The 18,093-nt window shown below is 41.6% G+C and overlaps 1 protein-coding gene across 1 annotated transcript in view; it reads right to left on the bottom strand.

The window, feature by feature from the left end:
• Nucleotides 1-17,563, bottom strand: part of FAM107B (family with sequence similarity 107 member B) — a 218,527-nt gene extending 200,964 nt beyond the window's left edge. Inside the window, exon 1 of the mRNA XM_029238242.1 lies at nucleotides 17,153-17,563. Within this exon, the coding sequence (XP_029094075.1) occupies nucleotides 17,153-17,563 (411 nt within the window). The remainder of the gene's footprint in view (nucleotides 1-17,152) is intronic.
• Nucleotides 17,564-18,093: the final 530 nt, after the last annotated feature.

Genomic DNA, 18,093 nt, shown 5'->3' with positions numbered 1-18,093 from the left:
ACAACTGGGATAAAGAATGGGATGGAACTGTTTATCAGTTAAACAGCAGCGTGAACAATGGGAATAGTGACCACCACAAAATGGGTATTGCTGTGTATTGAACGTTTGTGTCCCCACCCCCAGATTCATATTTGAAAACCTAATGCCCAAGCTGATGGTATTAGGGGGTGGTGCCTTTGGGAGGTGATTAGGTCATGAGGGTGGAGCCCTCATGAAAGGGATTAATGCCCTTATAAAAGAGACCCCAGAGAGTTCCCTTGCCCCTTCCGCCATGTGAGGACACAGCAAGAAGTCTTAACTGGGAAGACGGCCCTCACCTGACCATGCTGGCACCCTGCTCTCAGAACCCCAGTATCTGGAACTGTGAGAAATAAATTTCTGTTGTTTATAAACCTGTTCTAATAAATTTATATAATAAATAAATTTATATAATAAATAAATTTCTGTTGTTTATAGTCTGTAGTCTTTTGTTATAGTAACCCCAACAGACTAAGACAGACATCAACCCCAAATAAGAGCAAGGTGCTTTGTGGTCACCCTCTCCAGAATTTCTGCACCCCCTCACCCCTAACATTTTACATCCTTTCCCTTGCTTCATTTCTCTCCTGCAGTTATTACTATCTGTAACATATTATATAACTTACTAGTCTATCTTATTTATTGTGTGCCTCCCTCAGTAGGCTGGAGTCTCCACAAGGGCTGTTTTCTTCGCAACCGGTTGGCTCTCTAGTTCCTAGAACGGTGCCTGGTCACATTTCACGTTCTTGCTAAATACTTGTTGGATAAAGGAATGAATCCATGGGAATCAGGTCTGGTTTCGGTACTGTCCTTGTAAAGCAATTCTGCTGCTGTAAAACTTAGCAATTAGCTTCTGAAGGATTGCTCCTCACTGAGCTCCTCCATGATCCAAAAAGACAATGGGAGAGCTGGTCAACCTTGGCTGGGGACTTGTCATTTGTGTCCTGCAAATGAGCCACCCATTGGAAGCTCCCTCAGACAGGAATAAACAATCCAGTAGGTCATTCAACAGTCAGCCTTTGGAACTCAAAGAGGGGTTTTGCTTATGGCCTCTGGGGACAATGAATTATAATCCAAATGGTCACGCAGGAAAGATGGTGCCACACACAAGCACGGGAAGTACAGAAAATCTAAAGTGAAGAATTGGCCGTAACAATAGGCTAGTGAATACCTGAAGCAAACATGCATTTTAAAACTAGCCTGGGATAAGAATATCATTTCAAAGACCTGAAGTCAAAGAGGTATTTAGGAGACAGGCCTGAGCTCATGCTTCCATGCCCAGGAAAATACCTTACAGGCCAGCAGGGAACGTGTCTTCTTCCAAGAGAGCAGAGCATGTCTGCAGGGGGTAGGAGGGGAGGGATGCCCTAGATGCCCAGCCTGGGGTTCCCATCTGCAGGAGGTGCCAACAAGCTGGTCCCTGAGGAGCAGAGGAATGCAAAACTTTCACCTGAAGTTCAAAGTCTGGGCTGGGCTGCTGGGACTGCTGACATGCATTCCCAGGTTAGTTGAAAGAAAAGAACACAAACGGCCTGCAAAGTGGATTGAAAAAGAGAATCTCTTTGCTCTGTAAACATTCATTTCAACCCTCTGTATATTTGCTCCGTTTCCTTAACTTCTTAATAAAAGTTTCATTGAAAAAATCTAGCCATCCACTTTGAGATAAATGAATATCCCCCCCGGGGGCTAAATGGGCTTGTGACATGAGAGGGTCTGCCCCAGAGCCTGAAAGTGCCCCTCTGCTTCTTTCAGCAACTCCAAAGGCAGCCAACCTCTGGACACCTAGTTATGTGAGATAAGAAATGTCCTTCCTGTTTAAGCCAATTGGAGTCAGGCTCTTGGCCACCTACTGCCTTTCTCTGCCTTGCTTACCTGGTGAACACCTTCCAGCTTTGAGACCCTGCATTATGAGAAACTGATATGTGATCATTTGGGTTTATGGCCATTTCATTGGATGGGAAAGAAAAGAGTGTGTATAATTGTATAATGCTTTGAACAATAAGCCGTAGAAATGAGATAATGCCATTTTGGCATTGATGACCTCATTTTGCAGCTGGTTTTCTTTGTTTTTTGTTGTTGTGGTTTTTTTTGCCTGACTCCTGTCCTAACGCAGGGCAAGCAGCTCCAAGGCAAAATGAGTGCTTGCTTCTTTGTGGCAAACTCAGCAGCTAACCCAGCATGTGTTAGGCCCCCATTAATGTTTGTTGAACCAAGGAATGAACGAAAACTTTAAAGCTCCCAAGTTAGACTTCACACCAACTACTGAAGGCACAGAAGAAATAACCTGCTGAATGAAATGATTTGTTCCTTGTTAAATCAAATTACTTTTTTTCTCCATTAACACCCTCTAACTTGACAATAATATGTACATCATTGGCTTTTATCTCCGATTTAGAAAGTAACCCATTAAGTGCAAAATCATATGCTTTATGCTTTAATCAGATTAACTGAAAATATCTTTCAGATACTGAGTTCTTTGCAAATCAGAAAAAAAAAGTTTTTTCTTTCAGCCAAAAACATTGTAAAGTCAGAATTGTGAAAAGAAATTTAAGCCATTATTACAGTGTCTTTAATACAGCTCAGAGTCTTAATAATGTGAACAAGATTATCTATATACTTCTCCACATGCTATTAAAATCACAGAGAGTGATGAGGTGAATGCATCTCTTTGTTTCCTTCAGCTCCCGTTTCAATGGTGTCATCGTTTTGTTATTAATATTCTCTATTTTCTCCTGTAGTTCTTAAATTTCTGTATAAATAGTCATTCTTTCCAACACGGCACTAGAATAATAAAAACTCTCATTTTGAAAATAGGTAAACAGAAGCATAAAGAGGTTAGTTCTTTGCCATGTGGGGAATTCATTGAGGGCTTCAGAAAGTAGTCTAGAAGGACAGTTGAAAGAAAACTGCTTCCTCTAGCTGAGTTCACTTCAAAATAAGTTTTTCTGGCTCATTTGTCTTAAACCTGAGTAATAAACCGTTCATCCTTCAAAGGGAAAATATCTTGACCCCTACTCTCTGGTGTGGTCTTAAATTATTTCCATCCATTTCTAAAACAAGGAATGGATCACAAAGATATTGGCAACACTAAACAAAGGTGAAATGATAAGGCTCTGTGAAGGCTCATGTACAATAAACCTCTCCCCTGATTTTGATTTTGCTGATTCACCCTTCAATTTATTCAACAAATATTTGTCCGGCATTGTTCTAGGCACTGCCCATCATAGGTAGAAAGGAAAAAGGATACAGCCCCTGTCCTCAAGCTCCTGATAGCCTAGTGGGACAGCCAGACATATGAACAAATATGGTGCGGGTTAATAAGTGCTTTACTTGAGGTAAACACCAAGTCCTAGGCCAGCCTAGGAGAAGGCACCAACCTGGAACTAGGTATTGGGGATGGTGACAGAGAAGGGGACAGAGCAATAACATTATGAGGAGGGATTGTCCAAAGTGTGTGGGAGGTTAGAGGGGGAGGGAGAAGTCACGTGACCCAGCTGCTACTGGGAGCCATTTCATCACCACCAAGGGAAACACACGTTGGTGAAGCCAAGGCCACGGGTGGCTAAGCAGAAAGATGGAAGACACTAGATGCTCCATGGCTTCATTGAACTGTTGAATCAACCCATTCCAAAGCCACCCACCCTTGGGGCTTGTTTTTAAGCGACATAATACGTTTACATAGCGTCTAAGTTTAAGTTTTTCTGTTTCTTACAGCTAAAAGCATCCTAAGTGATACAAGGAAGAGGAGGTTTGGAGGAAGGATAGTTCATTTTTGCACACATTGAATTTGAGATGACTGTGAGACCACCTGGAAATTTCCCGGGGATAGGTAAGTCAGTCTGGATCACCCTTGTTAAAACATCTGTAATTACTTTTTAATACTTTGGCGTAAACACTTTGAGTATCTGTATCCCCTGGACATTGAGTTGCAGTTGAAGTGCTTCCATGGCATCTTCAGGAACCCAGGTTCTTTCTTCCTACTCCACCATCTCAAGGTTATTTGCTTTTATCTACAAGTGTGTCCTCACCCACTTACAGGATGGCTACAGCAGCGCCAAGCATCCCATCCTTACCCAACAATGTCCAAAGGCCAAATTCCAGAACATTTTTCCTTGTGTTCCTTCTTGAGAGCAAAGAAAGTTTTGGAGGCTACACTCAGAGGTGCTTAGTTAGTATTTGAAGCACCCTATTCAGGTATCTACTTCCAGAGATGACCACAGCAAATGTTCCACATGAGGCTAGCCAAATCTCAACTAGAGGATTTGTTATTAGCCTAAGAGATTTTGGAAATTATTTTTCCCTTGTGAAATGAATGGTATTCAAGGTCCTTGACTGACCAGAGTTTCTGCCTTTGTAAAATGAAGTTTGAGAAGGTGGCCAGTTCAGAAATCCAACTCCTTTATCACATCCTGGATCTTAAACTCCAGTTGGTCTTGGACCCACATCCAACAGAGGGCTCTTCACCCCATTTGACTCGCATGGCTGGCTGGTTTTGCCATTAGCATACTGTCACCTTCCTATGTATCATTCTATTCATGCCAAGGGCTACTACGTAAAAGGACAAGAGCTAGGGAACTTCTTCCAGCATTCAGGGTCAGGGAAGATGCCTCTTTTTGTGCGCTCTCGCCAACAGATGTTTGTACCCGTGGCAGGATTCATGTGAGACCTTCTTTAGTGAAGCACATCACTGGGGAGCAAGTTGTGGATGGGTAGACATGGAGCCCCCAGGCGCCTCTACTTGTTGGAGGCTACCACTGTTTACTGGACAATTCTGAATGGTCAAAATAGCTCAGGTCAACTTGCAACACCACCACACCAAGATACCTCTCCCTACAGAGACTCAAGTATTACACATCCAGGTTAGGTGGGTCCTGGCAGAGACTCAGTCCAGAGACAGGCTTCCTGGAATCCTAGGTAAAGCCCTGGGATGGAGAGCCAGCTAGGAGAGCCGTCACCTGACTATGCAGCAGAGTCTATTCAGTTGCTCTTCCTTCCTTCCTGCTTCCTGTGTGTGTATCTCCTAAAACATCCAGCTCAGTCAAAGAGGGTAAGAAAGCAGATATTACTGGTTTAGGGCATGTGCATTGACGTTCCTGTTCAAGAGCTTCCTTACACAAGATCTCACCCTTTTTTAAAAAAATTTATTTATATTTTATTTATTTATTTTTGGCTGCGTTGGGTCTTCGTTGCTGTGCGTGGGGTTTCTCTAGTTGCAGCGAGTGCGGGCTTCTCTTCGTTGTGGTGCGTGGGCTTCTCTTTGCGGTCACTTCTCTTTTTGCAGAACACAGGCTCCAGGCGCGCCGGCTTCAGTAGTTGTGGCTCATGGGCTCTACAGCTCAGGCTCAGTAGTTGTGGCACACGGGCTTAGTTGCTCCGCGGCACGTGGGATCTTCCCGGACCAGGGATCGAACCCGTGTCCCCTGTGTTGGCAGGTGGATTCTTAACCACTGCGCCACCAGGGAAGTCCCAAGACCTCACCATTTATTCGGCCTCTACATACATGATTTTTCTCACAGCCATCTTTCACAAGCAGGGGGTGGCCAGGACTTCCTGATTGCCAGCAACTCCCCAGGTCTAGTGCCTCCTTCCTTCCCCCTTAAGTCAGTACATCAGAAAGCAGATGAGGGAGAGTGATTTATTCCAGCTTTACTGGAGAGTGATTGACAAACAGAAAATTGTATATATTTCAGGTATGCAACGTAATGTGTCGATATCTGTATACATTGAGAAATGATTACCCCAATTAGCTAACATATGCATCATCTCACATAGTTACCTCCTTTTGTGTGTGTGGTAAGAACACTTGAGATCTACTCTCCTAGTGAATTTCAAGGATATAGTATGTTATTATTAACTATGGTCACCATGCTGTCCATTAGGTCTCCAGAACTTATTCATCTTAAAACTGAAAGTTTGTACCTTTGATCAACATCTCCCCTTTCCCCCACTACCCACAACCCCTGGCAACAATCACTCTATTACTATGAGTTCAGCTTTTTTAGTTGAACTCCACACATAAGTGAGATCATGCAGTATTTGTCTTTCTGTGTCTGGCTTATTTCACTTAGCATAATGTTCTTTAGGTTTATCCATGTTGTCACAGATGACAGGATTTCCATGTTTTTAAGGCTGAATAATATTCCTTTGTGTGTGTGTGTGTGTGTGTGTGTGTGTGTGTGTGTGTGTCCCATTATCTTTATCCATTCATTCATTGACAGTTACTTGGGTTGTTTCCATGTCTTGGCTACTGTGAATAACCCCACTGTGATCATGGGGGTGCAGATATCTCTTCAAGGTAGTGATTTTATTTCCTTTGGATATATACCCAGAAGTGGAATTGCTGGGTCATATGGTAGTTCTATTTTTAATTTTTTGAGGAACCACCATACTGTTTTCCATAATGGCTTATCAATTTACACTCCCATCAACTGTGCATAAGGGTTCTCTTTTCTCCACATCCTTGCCAATATTTATCTTTTGGCTTCTTGATAATAGCCATCCTAACAGGTATGAAGTGATATCTCACTGTGGTTTGCATTTCCTTGATGATTAGTGATATTAAACCTCTTTTCATGTACCTATTGGACATTTGTGTGTCTTCTTTGATGAAGTGTCTATACAGGGCCTTTATCCATCTTTTAATTGGGTTATTTGGGGGGGTTTTGCTATTGAATTGTATGAGTTCCTTATATATTTTATTAGCCCCTTATCATATATATGATTTGCAAATATTTTCTGCCAATCTGTAGGCTGCCTTTTAATTTTGTTGATTGTTTCCTTTGCTGTGCATATGCTTTTTGGTTTGATATAGCCCCAATTGTTTATTTTTGCTTTTGTTGCCTGTGCTTTGATGTCAAATCCAAAAACTCATTGCCAAGGCCCATGTCAAGTGTTTTTCCCCTGTTTTCTTCTAGGAGATTTAAGGTTTCAGGTCTTACATTTAAGTCTTTAATTCATTTGGGGTTGATCTTTGTGTTTGGTGTAAGATAAGGGTCCAATTTCATTCTTTTGCATGTAGATATCCAGTTTTCCCAGCACCATTTATTGGAGAGACTGTCTTTTCCCCATTGAGTATCCTTCGTGGCTTTGGTGAAGATGACTTGGCCATATATAAGTGATTTTTTAAAAGAGATAACTTTAAATTGGCTCTAATTATAGGTATACATATATCACATTTGAACTTTCTATAAGACTGTGTTGTTTTATCTAAAAATATAACAGTTGCCAGGGCTGTCATTTTCCATTTAACTGAATGTGGGATACCCACAAACCAGCCTCCCACAACAAAATCATAAACACTTCCCATAGCAGGTCCTGTGCCCTTTGTGGAGACTCCCTCTTCCTCTAATTGCCTCCAATTTCCAAACTCTCTCCTCCCCTGGTGCAGAATTACAAAAGCGAGCGTGTCAACCTCATAATGGAAAAAGTGTTAACGTGATGAGATCTATTTTCTTGGGAAAGGGGGAACTGTGAGTGCAAAACTACAGGCAGTTCAGGTCAGGTTAACACATGTCCTTGGCTAGAGAAAAAGCCTTTAACTTGCCATGATTGATGTAGCACATTCATTCAACTCGTCCCTATGGTTCCTGGAGCATATGAAATGTTAAAGTTTCCCATGTACTCAGCGAGTGAAATAGCAGATAATTTTTGACTAAAGGACAACTACGTACTATATAATCAAGAGGATGGAAATCCCAACTCTACAGAAGCAGTTATTTTGGGAAAATGGGTCTTGGAATCTCCTTGGTGACTCTTTGGTTAGACAATCCCAGGCCATTGCCTATGAACAAAGTAAACCCTGCTCTTTTATTAACCACCGGTGAAAAGGAGGGCAAAGGATCAACTAGGTCATGGGCAGATTGCCAGGTTCTCTCTGATGTGCTAGAAATAGGTGTGGCTCAGAAATGGGCTGACCTCTTCCTTTTGTACCTCTCCCTCCAACATATCAACACCACCTCAGAAAATATATATAATTCTTATCTGAATTGTGAACGCAGGAGAAACCTCACTTGAGAACAATGCTTTAAAATTTGCTAAAATTATGCACTCAACTTTTTTTTTTTTTTTTTTTTTGCGGTACACGGGCCTCTCACTGTTGTGGCCTCTCCCGTTGCGGAGCACAGGCTCCGGACGCACAGGCTTAGCGGCCATGGCTCACGGGCCCATCCGCTCTGCGGCATGTGGGATCCTCCCGGACCGGGGCACGAACCCGCGTCCCCTGCATCGGCAGGCGGACTCTCAACCACTGCGCCACCAGGGAAGCCCCTATGCACTCAACTTTTATTTCTTAGCTTGGAACATATATGCCCCTCAGCTCTAAATTGTCTGAAAATTTTGCATTTTTGCCACCATGTCATCTTTTATGGATGGTCTCCAACAGTCAAAGTGGTTCGATGTAAAATTTGCGTGGTTTTATGAGGACTATTTATTTTATTTCATTCTAAGAGAATCCAAGAAGCTGTCTCTCTCTTTTCCAGTTGGGATGCAACTGAATACCTGGATTGGAAAATTCCTGTCTGAGTACACTGGGTATATCACGCACTATCACGCCACTATGTTTAACATCTTTTGAAAGCAGAAACATAGTGTAAGAAATTATCAGGGCTTAAAATGAATGGTATGGTATTCCCACCAGCTTGTTAAGATACCCACCTTGTTGGTGTTGGCGTGTGTGTGTCGAGGGGGGCAGTTTGTGATTTTGCTAAGAGTATGAAAAGGAACTAGAAAACTAACATTTGATTGCATGGGTCTGTAAGTTGCTTTCTATTAGAATTGCTTTTATGTCAAATCATCTGTCTGGCAGAAAGCTTTCTTAATAGGGTATTTTTTTTAATAGGTAGCCTAGAATTCTGTTCTCTTCTATTAGGGTCCATAGGAAAAAGAAGGGAAGATTTCATTCTAAAGAAATGCAGGAACACTAGTTTGTACTAGAAAGTAGAAATGCAGCCTAGCACAGTTGCCCCTAATGATGCTTAAATAAAGGGAATGCAGGGTTAGGGTGGGATGAGGGAGTGATAGATGTTTACATACAAGTTTACAATATGCTTCTAAGCAACACTGCCCTCTACAGATGGTATTCCCAAGGCTTGACTTCAAGGCAACTTTAAGACATTGAAAATAAAATTAATTTGTTGAATGAGATCAGTTGCCTATGGAGGTGAATATCTCCAAGAGTTTTTCTGTTAATAGGTATCCAGTAGCCTCTCCAACACCAAATTCCAATTAACATGGCCAAGAGAGCATAGTCGGAATCTGATTCTAACCAAGGAAGCTGAAACCCACTTAATTAACTATCCTAGGTCTTAACAGAGACTGTGCCAAGAGAAGAGGAAGGATGGGCGTGGAGCCTAGACAAGGAGAACAGAATTAACAGCTATTCAGTTATTGGCAACATGAGTTCTGTACAGCCCAAGAAAGTCATGCTTTGACTGGTTGAATTGAGCTTCCCAGCCTGCTGCAAAGGTTACCCTTAGAGTGGAAATGGATCATATGCCTAACTCCACTGAGTCTTAATTTCCCCACCAGTAGGAGGTGAGTTCAGAGAGGTAATGGACATACTCTGTAAAGGACCTATGGGCTACTGTGAAGACTTGATTTTTATTCTGAGTGAATGAGAGAGCCATTGGAGGGTTTTGAGCTGAGAATTGATTGGAATTATCAGAAGCTAACATTGTAGGAGGATTAGAAGGATCAAATGATCTAATCCACGTAAAGCATTTAGCACCACGCCTAAACTATTAATAGTGCTCAGCAAGTGGTAATCATGATTGTGATTACCATACTTAAGTGGTGCTATCAAAGTGGCTCCTCTTCACCAAGACTGAATCGTGAAGAAATAGAAAATCTGAACAGACCTATTACTAGTAAGGAGATTGAACCAGAAACCAAAAACCTCCTAACAAAGAAAAGCCTTGGGCCAGATTCACTGGTGAATTTTACCAAACATGTAAAGAATTAATACCAAAAAAACAAAAAAGAATTAACACCAACCCTTCTCAAAAGCTTCCAAAAAATTGAAGAGAGCGGAACACTTCCTAACTCATTCTATGAGGCAAGCATTACCCTGATGTCCAAGTCAGACAAAGACACTACAAGAAAAGAAAACTGGAGATAAATATCCCTGATAACTATTGATGCAACAATCCTCAACAAAATGCTAGCAAACATAATTCCATAACATATTAAAAGGATTACACCATGACCCAGTGGGATTATACCATTTAATCCTGGAATACAAAGATGGTTCAACATACAAAAAAATCAATCAATACAACAACATATTAACAGTATGAAGGGGGAAAATATGATCATATCAATTAATGCAGAAAAAGCATTGAGAAAATTTAATACCCTTTCATGATAAAAATACTCAACAAACTAGGAATAGAAGGAAATTACTTCATATAATAAAGGACATATATAAAAAACCCACATTGTACTCAATGGTAGGATCATACTAAATGGTGAAAGACTGAAAGCTTATCCTCTAAGATCAAGAACAAGACAAGGATGTTCGCTTTTGCCACTTCTGTTGAACACAGTGTTGCTGAATAGTATTGAAAGTTCAAGTCAGATCATTTAGACAAGAAAAAGAAATAAAAGGCATCCAAATTGGAAAGGAAGAAGTAAAATTATCTCTGTTCACAGATTATAATGATCTCATATGTATAAAATATAAAAATTCCACAGATATACACACACACAACTATTCAAACTAATAAATGTATTCAGCAAAATCACAAGATGAAAAACCTATGTACAAAAAAACCAATTGCATTTCTACACACCAACAATGAAAGATCAGAAAAGGAAATTAAGAAAACAATTTCATTTCCAATAGCATCAAAAAGAATAGAATACCTAGGGATAAACATAACCTAGGAGGCAAAAGACTTGTGTACTGAAAACTACAAAACATTGCTGAAAGAAATTTAAAAAGGCACAAATAAATGGAAAGACAAACTATATTCACGGATTAGAAGACCTAATGTTTTTAAGATGTCAATACTATCCAAGCCATCTATAGATTCAACGCAATCCTTATCAAAATCCCAATAATTTTTTGAAGAAATAGAAAAATCCATCCTAAAATTCATATGGAATCTCAAGGGACCCAAAATAGCCAAAACAGTCTTGAAAAAGAACAAAGTTGGAGGTCTCACATGTCCTGATTTCAAAACTTACTACAAACTACAGTAATCAAAACAGTGTGGTACTAGCATAAAGACAGACATATAGACCAGTGGAATAGAATAGAGGGCCCAGAAATAAACCCTCATATACATGGTCAAATGATTTTTCACAGGGATGCCATGAGCATTCAATGGGGAAAGGATAGTCTTTTCAACATACGGTGTTGGGAAAATTGGATATCCATGTGCAAAAGAATGCATTTGGATCCTTAACTTATACCAGATATAAAAATTAACTCAAAAGACCTAAATATAAGAGCTAAGACTATAAAAGTCTAAGAAGAATACATAGAGAAAACTTCATGATATTAGATTTGGCAATGATTTCTTAAATATGACACACAAAGCACAGGCAACAAAAGAATAAATAGATAAATTAGACTTCATCAAAATTAAAATTTTTGTACATCAAAGGACACTATGAACAGAATGAAAAAGCAACCCACAGAATGGGAGAAAACATTTACAAATCATATATCTGACATGGAAGTAATAACCAGAATATATAAGGAACTGCTATAATTCAACAACATAAAATAAACAACTCAATTTAAAAATTGAGGCAAAGGCCTTGAATAGACATTTTTCCAAAGAATATAACAAATGGCCAATATGCACATGAAAAGATGCTCAATATCACTAATCATTAGGGAAATGCAAAACAAAACCACAGTGAGACACCACTTCACACCCAATAGAATGGCTATTATCAAAACAAACAAAACTTCAAAAAGCAACAAGTGGCGGCATGGATGTGGAGAAATTGGAACACTCGTGCATTGTTGGTGGGAATATAAAGTGGTACAACCACTGTAGAAAACAGTACGTCAGCTCCTCAAAAAAGCAAAGATAGAATTACCATATGATTCAGCAATTCTCCTTCTGGGTATATACTCAAAAGAATTGAAGACAAGGTTTTGAAGAGTTATTTGTATACCCATGTTCAGAAAAGCAATAACCTCAATTGCCAGAAGGTGGAAATGACCCAAGTGTTCATTGGTGGATGAATATGTAAACAAAATGTGGTATAAAAATACAATGGAATATTATTCTGCCTTAAAAAGGAAGGACATTCTGACACATTTCAACATGGATGAACCTTGAGGACATTATGCTAAGTGAAATAAGCTAGACACAAAAGGACAATACTGTGTGACTCCACTTAACATGAGGTACTTAGAGTAGTTAAATTCATAGGGACAGGAAGTAGAATGGCAGTTGCCAGGGAGTGGGAAGAGGGGCCAATGGGGAGTCAGTGTTTTATGGATACAGAGTTTGAGCTGGAAAAGATGAAAAAGGTTCTGGAGATGGATGGTAATGATGATTGCACAACAATGTGAAAGGAGTGACCACCTGAGCCTGTGACACTGCGTCCAGAGCACGATTTGCGTTTTGGGGATGTCTTGGTTACCACTTCTCTGTCTAGTAGCAAAGCCAGCCTGTTACAAAAAGCAGTGCAGTTAGCAACTGCACTTACAGGCTCTGTTTCCCTTCCTTTTTGTAAAGTAGACTTTTAGTTAAAATACCCAGGAATGATTTCCAGAACCACAGTTACTTTCTCTTCCTGTGTTAGGCTGGCTACTTTGTTGGCGTAAGAACTAGATGAAGGGACTGCCCCGGTGGTCCAGTGGCAAAGCATCGCCTGCCAACACCGGGGACGCGGGTTCTGTCCCTGAAGATCCCACATGCCGCGGCACAGCGAAGCCCTCGCGCCTCAACTAGAGAGAGAGAAGCCCTCACGCTGCAGTGAAGAGCTCGCCTGCCGCAGCTAAGACCTGGCACAGCCAAAAATAAAATAAAATAAAATAAAATAAAATAAATAAATAAATATTAAAAAAAAAAAGAACTGGATGGAAACTTACCACTGCTATAGAAAGACTTTCTGAAACTTCCATACTAACTCTGAAGCCCTTAGTTGCTTCTTGTGGGAGCTGTGCCTTTCTTACACTGCCAGATTTGTCAAGGGAGAGGGAGAGAGGAGAAAAATAGCACCATTCAGCTAGTAAGAAGGCAGTGTTAGGTCTGATGTGCAATGATAAAATAAAGTAGAAATCCTTCTCCATATATTCCAGCCCCCCTTGTCTTCCCAAGGCTAAGATGGGAGTCTCTTCCATGTGCTCCTATGGTGTCCAGTGCTGACCCATAAGCCTTCTCGTACTGCACTGACACTGCCCAGTTACCCAACCGTATCTCCTACTGGAATGTAAGCAGCTTCACGGACTGTGTCTTAAACTATCTTTGTTTCTCCAGGACTAGTGCTATCCTGGCACAGATTAAGAACACAGTACTTCTTGGCTGAAAAATAAAGAGTAAACAGCCTACTGCTGTATTTCATTGACTGTACGATCCCACCCATTATAAGACTTTTCCATTGCAAGACCACTAAGAAAGAAAACATTTATAATCAGAAGATAGCAGCAATTGTAAGACACATTCCACTTTTATGGTTGTTATCACCTTGGTTTTAGTCCTGGATCAGGGAAGAGACGACCGCAAAAAGGTTGAAGACTAATTGGCATCACTTCAGAAATACAGATGTGTGCACGTCTGCTTACACAAACGAAAACCTTTCCTCTTTAATTAGTTCACTTGGCCTCCCTATCTTGAGCTTTCCTGCTCAGACCAGATGTTGTTTCACATTGAAATGACTCACCCTCCTGTCTGAACCCCAGGAAACTAAAGACAGATAGAGGGACTCATTTCTCAGCTATGATTATGTGCCAAGGCTGAGCTCTTAAAAAAAAAAAAAAAGTATTACTTGTTGCCTCTTCCAAGACAGCTTAAACGATGAGGCTCAGTGCCTCCAAAAGAGAACTGTTTTGCCTCCAGGCAAGCTTGTAACGAAGAAGCTTATTCATCATCTTCTGAGAGGAAACATGTCATGACAAAAGTACCAGGTAATGAAAAATCTGGGCAGTCCTGTGGCACTTTTAATGGGAAGATCTCACAGCAATCCCACACTGTCATTGACAAAGCCTTGTCATCAGCAGGAGGCAGAGTAGAAAGCGTCTCTTTCCGTCATGTTATACACCATGAAACAGATAAAACAATGTTCAGCAAATTAATAAAAATGAAAGGTATGAATTCAGGTATGAATACTTGACTGTAAATCCTCAAACATCCTACAAAGAATAATGATAAGCAGTAGAAGCGTGTCATAATTCAGAGGATAGACTTTGGCATCAAACAGAACTGGGCTCCAATCCTGGGTCTACTACTCCCTCCCTCTGTGACCTTGGGCAAGTGTCTGACCCTCTCTGAGGCTCAGTGTCCTCATCTGTACAATGGGACTTGTAAGAATATGCGCCTCACTGTAACCATGTAACGATAGGATACTCTGTGTAACGCGCTCAGGACAATGGCTGGTGGACAGCAAGTTCTCTGTGAATATCAGCTCCTCAAATCGGAACCAAAACACATGCCCATTTACTACGCCCACGGGACTGCACACCCTGGCACTTAATTTTGCAGTGTTTCCATTTCATCACTCCCAGTTTGGTCTTTTTCTCCTCCTTGCTCAGTTTGGGACCCAGAGTCCACTGCTGCGTTTGCTACCCCGTGGGGTCCTCTCTTCTTTGCCTCCCCCCACCCCACCTTCCTGCTGTTCCTTCTGTGACCATCCTCAGGCTGGGATGATTACAATGACCTCTCAGCTCCAGTCTTCCCAAATCTAATCCATCCTACGTGGCCCCACCTGTTTATCTTCCCACAATGAAATCCCGAGCGTGACATTCCTCTGCTCAAAATTCTCAAAGCTTCCCCACTGCCTTTTCACCACAGCTTTCAAACCACTTCTGGCCTCAATTTACCTTTCCAGATGTCGCTCCAACTTAACCAAACAGATGTACCTGCCTATCCCTATGCTGCATTCCCCTACATTCAAGCTTTTGTTCATACAGTTTCCTTTTATTGCAAGGTCCTCCCCTTCATCTCTGCCTTTAAAAATCCTAACCCTCCTTCTAGACCAACCTCAAATTCCACCTCCCCTGCAATGTTCCTTTCCAGACCTTCCAACCTCCTTTGAAACGTCCTATGTGTGTTTCTCTTTGAGACACTTATATTCAGATTCGCATTAGGGCTGGTTCCATCATAAGGCCTGCCTCACCTCTGTGGTCTGTCCTTGGCTTTGTTCATACCAAGTGGACAACAAATATGGATGTTACCCTGCTGCGTTTAATTGGTTACATTTGAATACACTTATTTACCATGAACCCCTGTGTCACATATGCCACTAACACAGAAAGATAAAATCAAATCAACTCTTGTACTTGCTGCTGTGTTTAGCAACATAGGGTGGGTCCTGGGTTGCTGGAATCTCTACCCAAAAGAAACTCTTCCAGCCCATTAAAGTAGCGCATCATTTGTTCCTTTAACTAACGCAGCAGATATAATCTTAGCCATGCCATCCACTAAGCTAACTACGGTACTACTACAAATGTCTTATTCTGGATGTGGGTGTAAACTGAAAATTGAACAAGATATATTTGGGGTTCTGTTTGTTTTGGATTTTGATTTAGAAAAAAAAAAATTACAGTTCTTGCTATAACAGAGGGCTTCGTGAAATCCTCGGTCCAGTCTCAGAATAGAAGGATGTACACAGTAGGGCTGAGCTTCAATCATTTAATATAAGCCTGTAGAATGTCAAGTGAAACTATTTTTAAAATCCCGTTTTAATCCTATCTTCACTGTTTGGCAGTTCTCATTGCTTGCGTTCAAATCAGCAAGTCAGACGAAAAGCGATTTGTTAAACTAGATAGAAAAAATAATCTTAAAAAATCAGAATATCTTAGTAATGTTTGATGCCAAAGACTTCTCCGTTTTTTCAATCTGGTCCTAAGCTACATGGGCAGGAATACAACCCCAGAATGCTCAAGGGGTGTCTCTGGAAAACATCATTCAAGAAACCCCGCCTCTACACTGTCTCCCAAATTGAGATTACCAGGAACTTTGAAATGATTTTGTAGCTCTATCCAATCAGAAGATTCGACTTGAGGACACGGGGAGGGGGAAGGGTGAGCTGGGACAAAGTGAGAAAGTGGCATGGACGTATATACACTACCAAATGTAAAATAGCTAGTGGGAAGCAGCCGCATAGCACAGGGAGATCAGCTCCGTGCTTTGTGACCACCTAGAGGGGTGGGAGGGAGAGAGACGCAAGAGGGAAGAGATATGGGGACATATGTATAGGTACAACTGATTCACTTTATTATAAAGCAGAAACTGACACACCATTGTAAAGCAATTATACTCCAATAAAGACGTTAAAACAAACAAAACAAAACAAAACAAAAAAACAGTTAAAATCCAGTAATTCCAGAAACAGGAAAGTAGATATATAAATAACTCAAGATGCTTCCTTTTAAGAGCAACGGCACCATTTTTTTCAAATAACTCCCTCTCCTGCCTTTAAGTCTCAGGAAACGATCACAGAAACATCCCCATTACGAATAGGTTTATAGGCCAGTTCCTTTCCTTACTGCTGTGCGTATACACTGATGGTCCTTTCCAAATTTTCCCAAATGTCATGTGATTCATTTTAAGTAGAGGCAACTTCTTAAATTCTATAATCAAACCTTTCGTACTGTGGATCTTCATATAGATAAATTCACAAACCAGTAAAAATTTTTAAATGCTTTTCCAGACCCTATTTCTCCTCATCTTGTGTTGAGACACTGCTGGTTCTGGAGCACCAGGGGCAGGTAAAGGTCAGTGTTGGCCACTGCCAAGGCCCTGGTGCTTATTGTCATGGCCTCCCTCCGCATCCTTTGAGAACCTTATGAGAATTTAAAAGGCTTTACACACTTCCTCTCACTAGTAAGAGCTCCCCCAATGTCTCACTCACTCATAACTCTAAACAAGCTTGTTTCCTGAAGACACTCACCGAACACTGGACTCTCCCCCAATACCACTCCTTCTACAGTAACACTGGGAACACTCACCGCTGGTGTTTCAATAATTGATGGTCTGGGAATAGAAGTCTGAAAAGTAACTGCTTCACAGTCCGACGCCCCATCTAGAGAGCTGGGCAAATCCACAGGGGTCTCTGCGGGCTGGACAGCAGCGTGGTTACTTGAATTCCGGTTCGCACTGCCATTTCTCTCTGAATGGGTGCCGGATTCTCGCCTTTTCTCTGGAGTTCCTTCTTCCCTTCGTGGGTGACTTGGGTGTCGGCCCGCTTTGGCCTTGGGCTGAACAAAGACGGTGGAAGGGGTATCGGCTGCGCTGGGCTGATCGAAGGGAGCAGTCTCCCTTGTGTCCCCAAAACAAGCAAGCAGCGCTGAGCACGGGAATGGATGCATCCTTCTAGATGGAGATTTCAGGCTTTCAGCCAGCCTTGCCTTCCACCTGGACATGACCTGCAGCGAAACATTACAGAGTTCAAAGGGGGAAAGAAAATTTTCCAGGGATTCTGATCGCCTCCATAGTAGGTGACTCTTTCCTTGCCTGAAGAGAAGGACCTTTAGTGGCTGCCCCCAAATAGAAGATTAGGAGATGGCCAGGCCACCCTCCCTGAGAGTCACTCGGCAGCCAACCCTGCTTCGGAAGCATCCATTCCCGGCGATTTCACGCTCTTCCTTCCTTGATGCTGTCAGTGGCTAAAGAAAGCTGTCTGTGAGGCATGTGGTTGACTTGGGTTACAGTCCCCAGGCGGGGCAGACACTTCAGTGTAAGGTGGTGCCAAGTCAATGGACAGCTGCTTCAGATTACCTTGGAGGCATAAAGATAATGTAGTTGATAGCATCCACCATAATAGCGTCAGCCCGTGTATCAATAACATCACAACAGCCACATAACCTTCTTCGGTTACCCCCTTCAAATATTTATTCCCCCCAACAAAACAAAAACCACCCAGTTATGCGTCACAAATGAAGACCCCCAAGAA

Source organism: Monodon monoceros, unplaced genomic scaffold (assembly GCF_005190385.1).
Source record: "Monodon monoceros isolate NGI ecotype Baffin Bay Population unplaced genomic scaffold, NGI_Narwhal_1 Super_Scaffold_21, whole genome shotgun sequence".
Classification (NCBI taxonomy): Eukaryota; Metazoa; Chordata; class Mammalia; order Artiodactyla; family Monodontidae; genus Monodon; species Monodon monoceros.
Note: the sequence above shows the minus strand (reverse complement) of the source record. Positions and strands in the feature narration are given on the sequence as shown.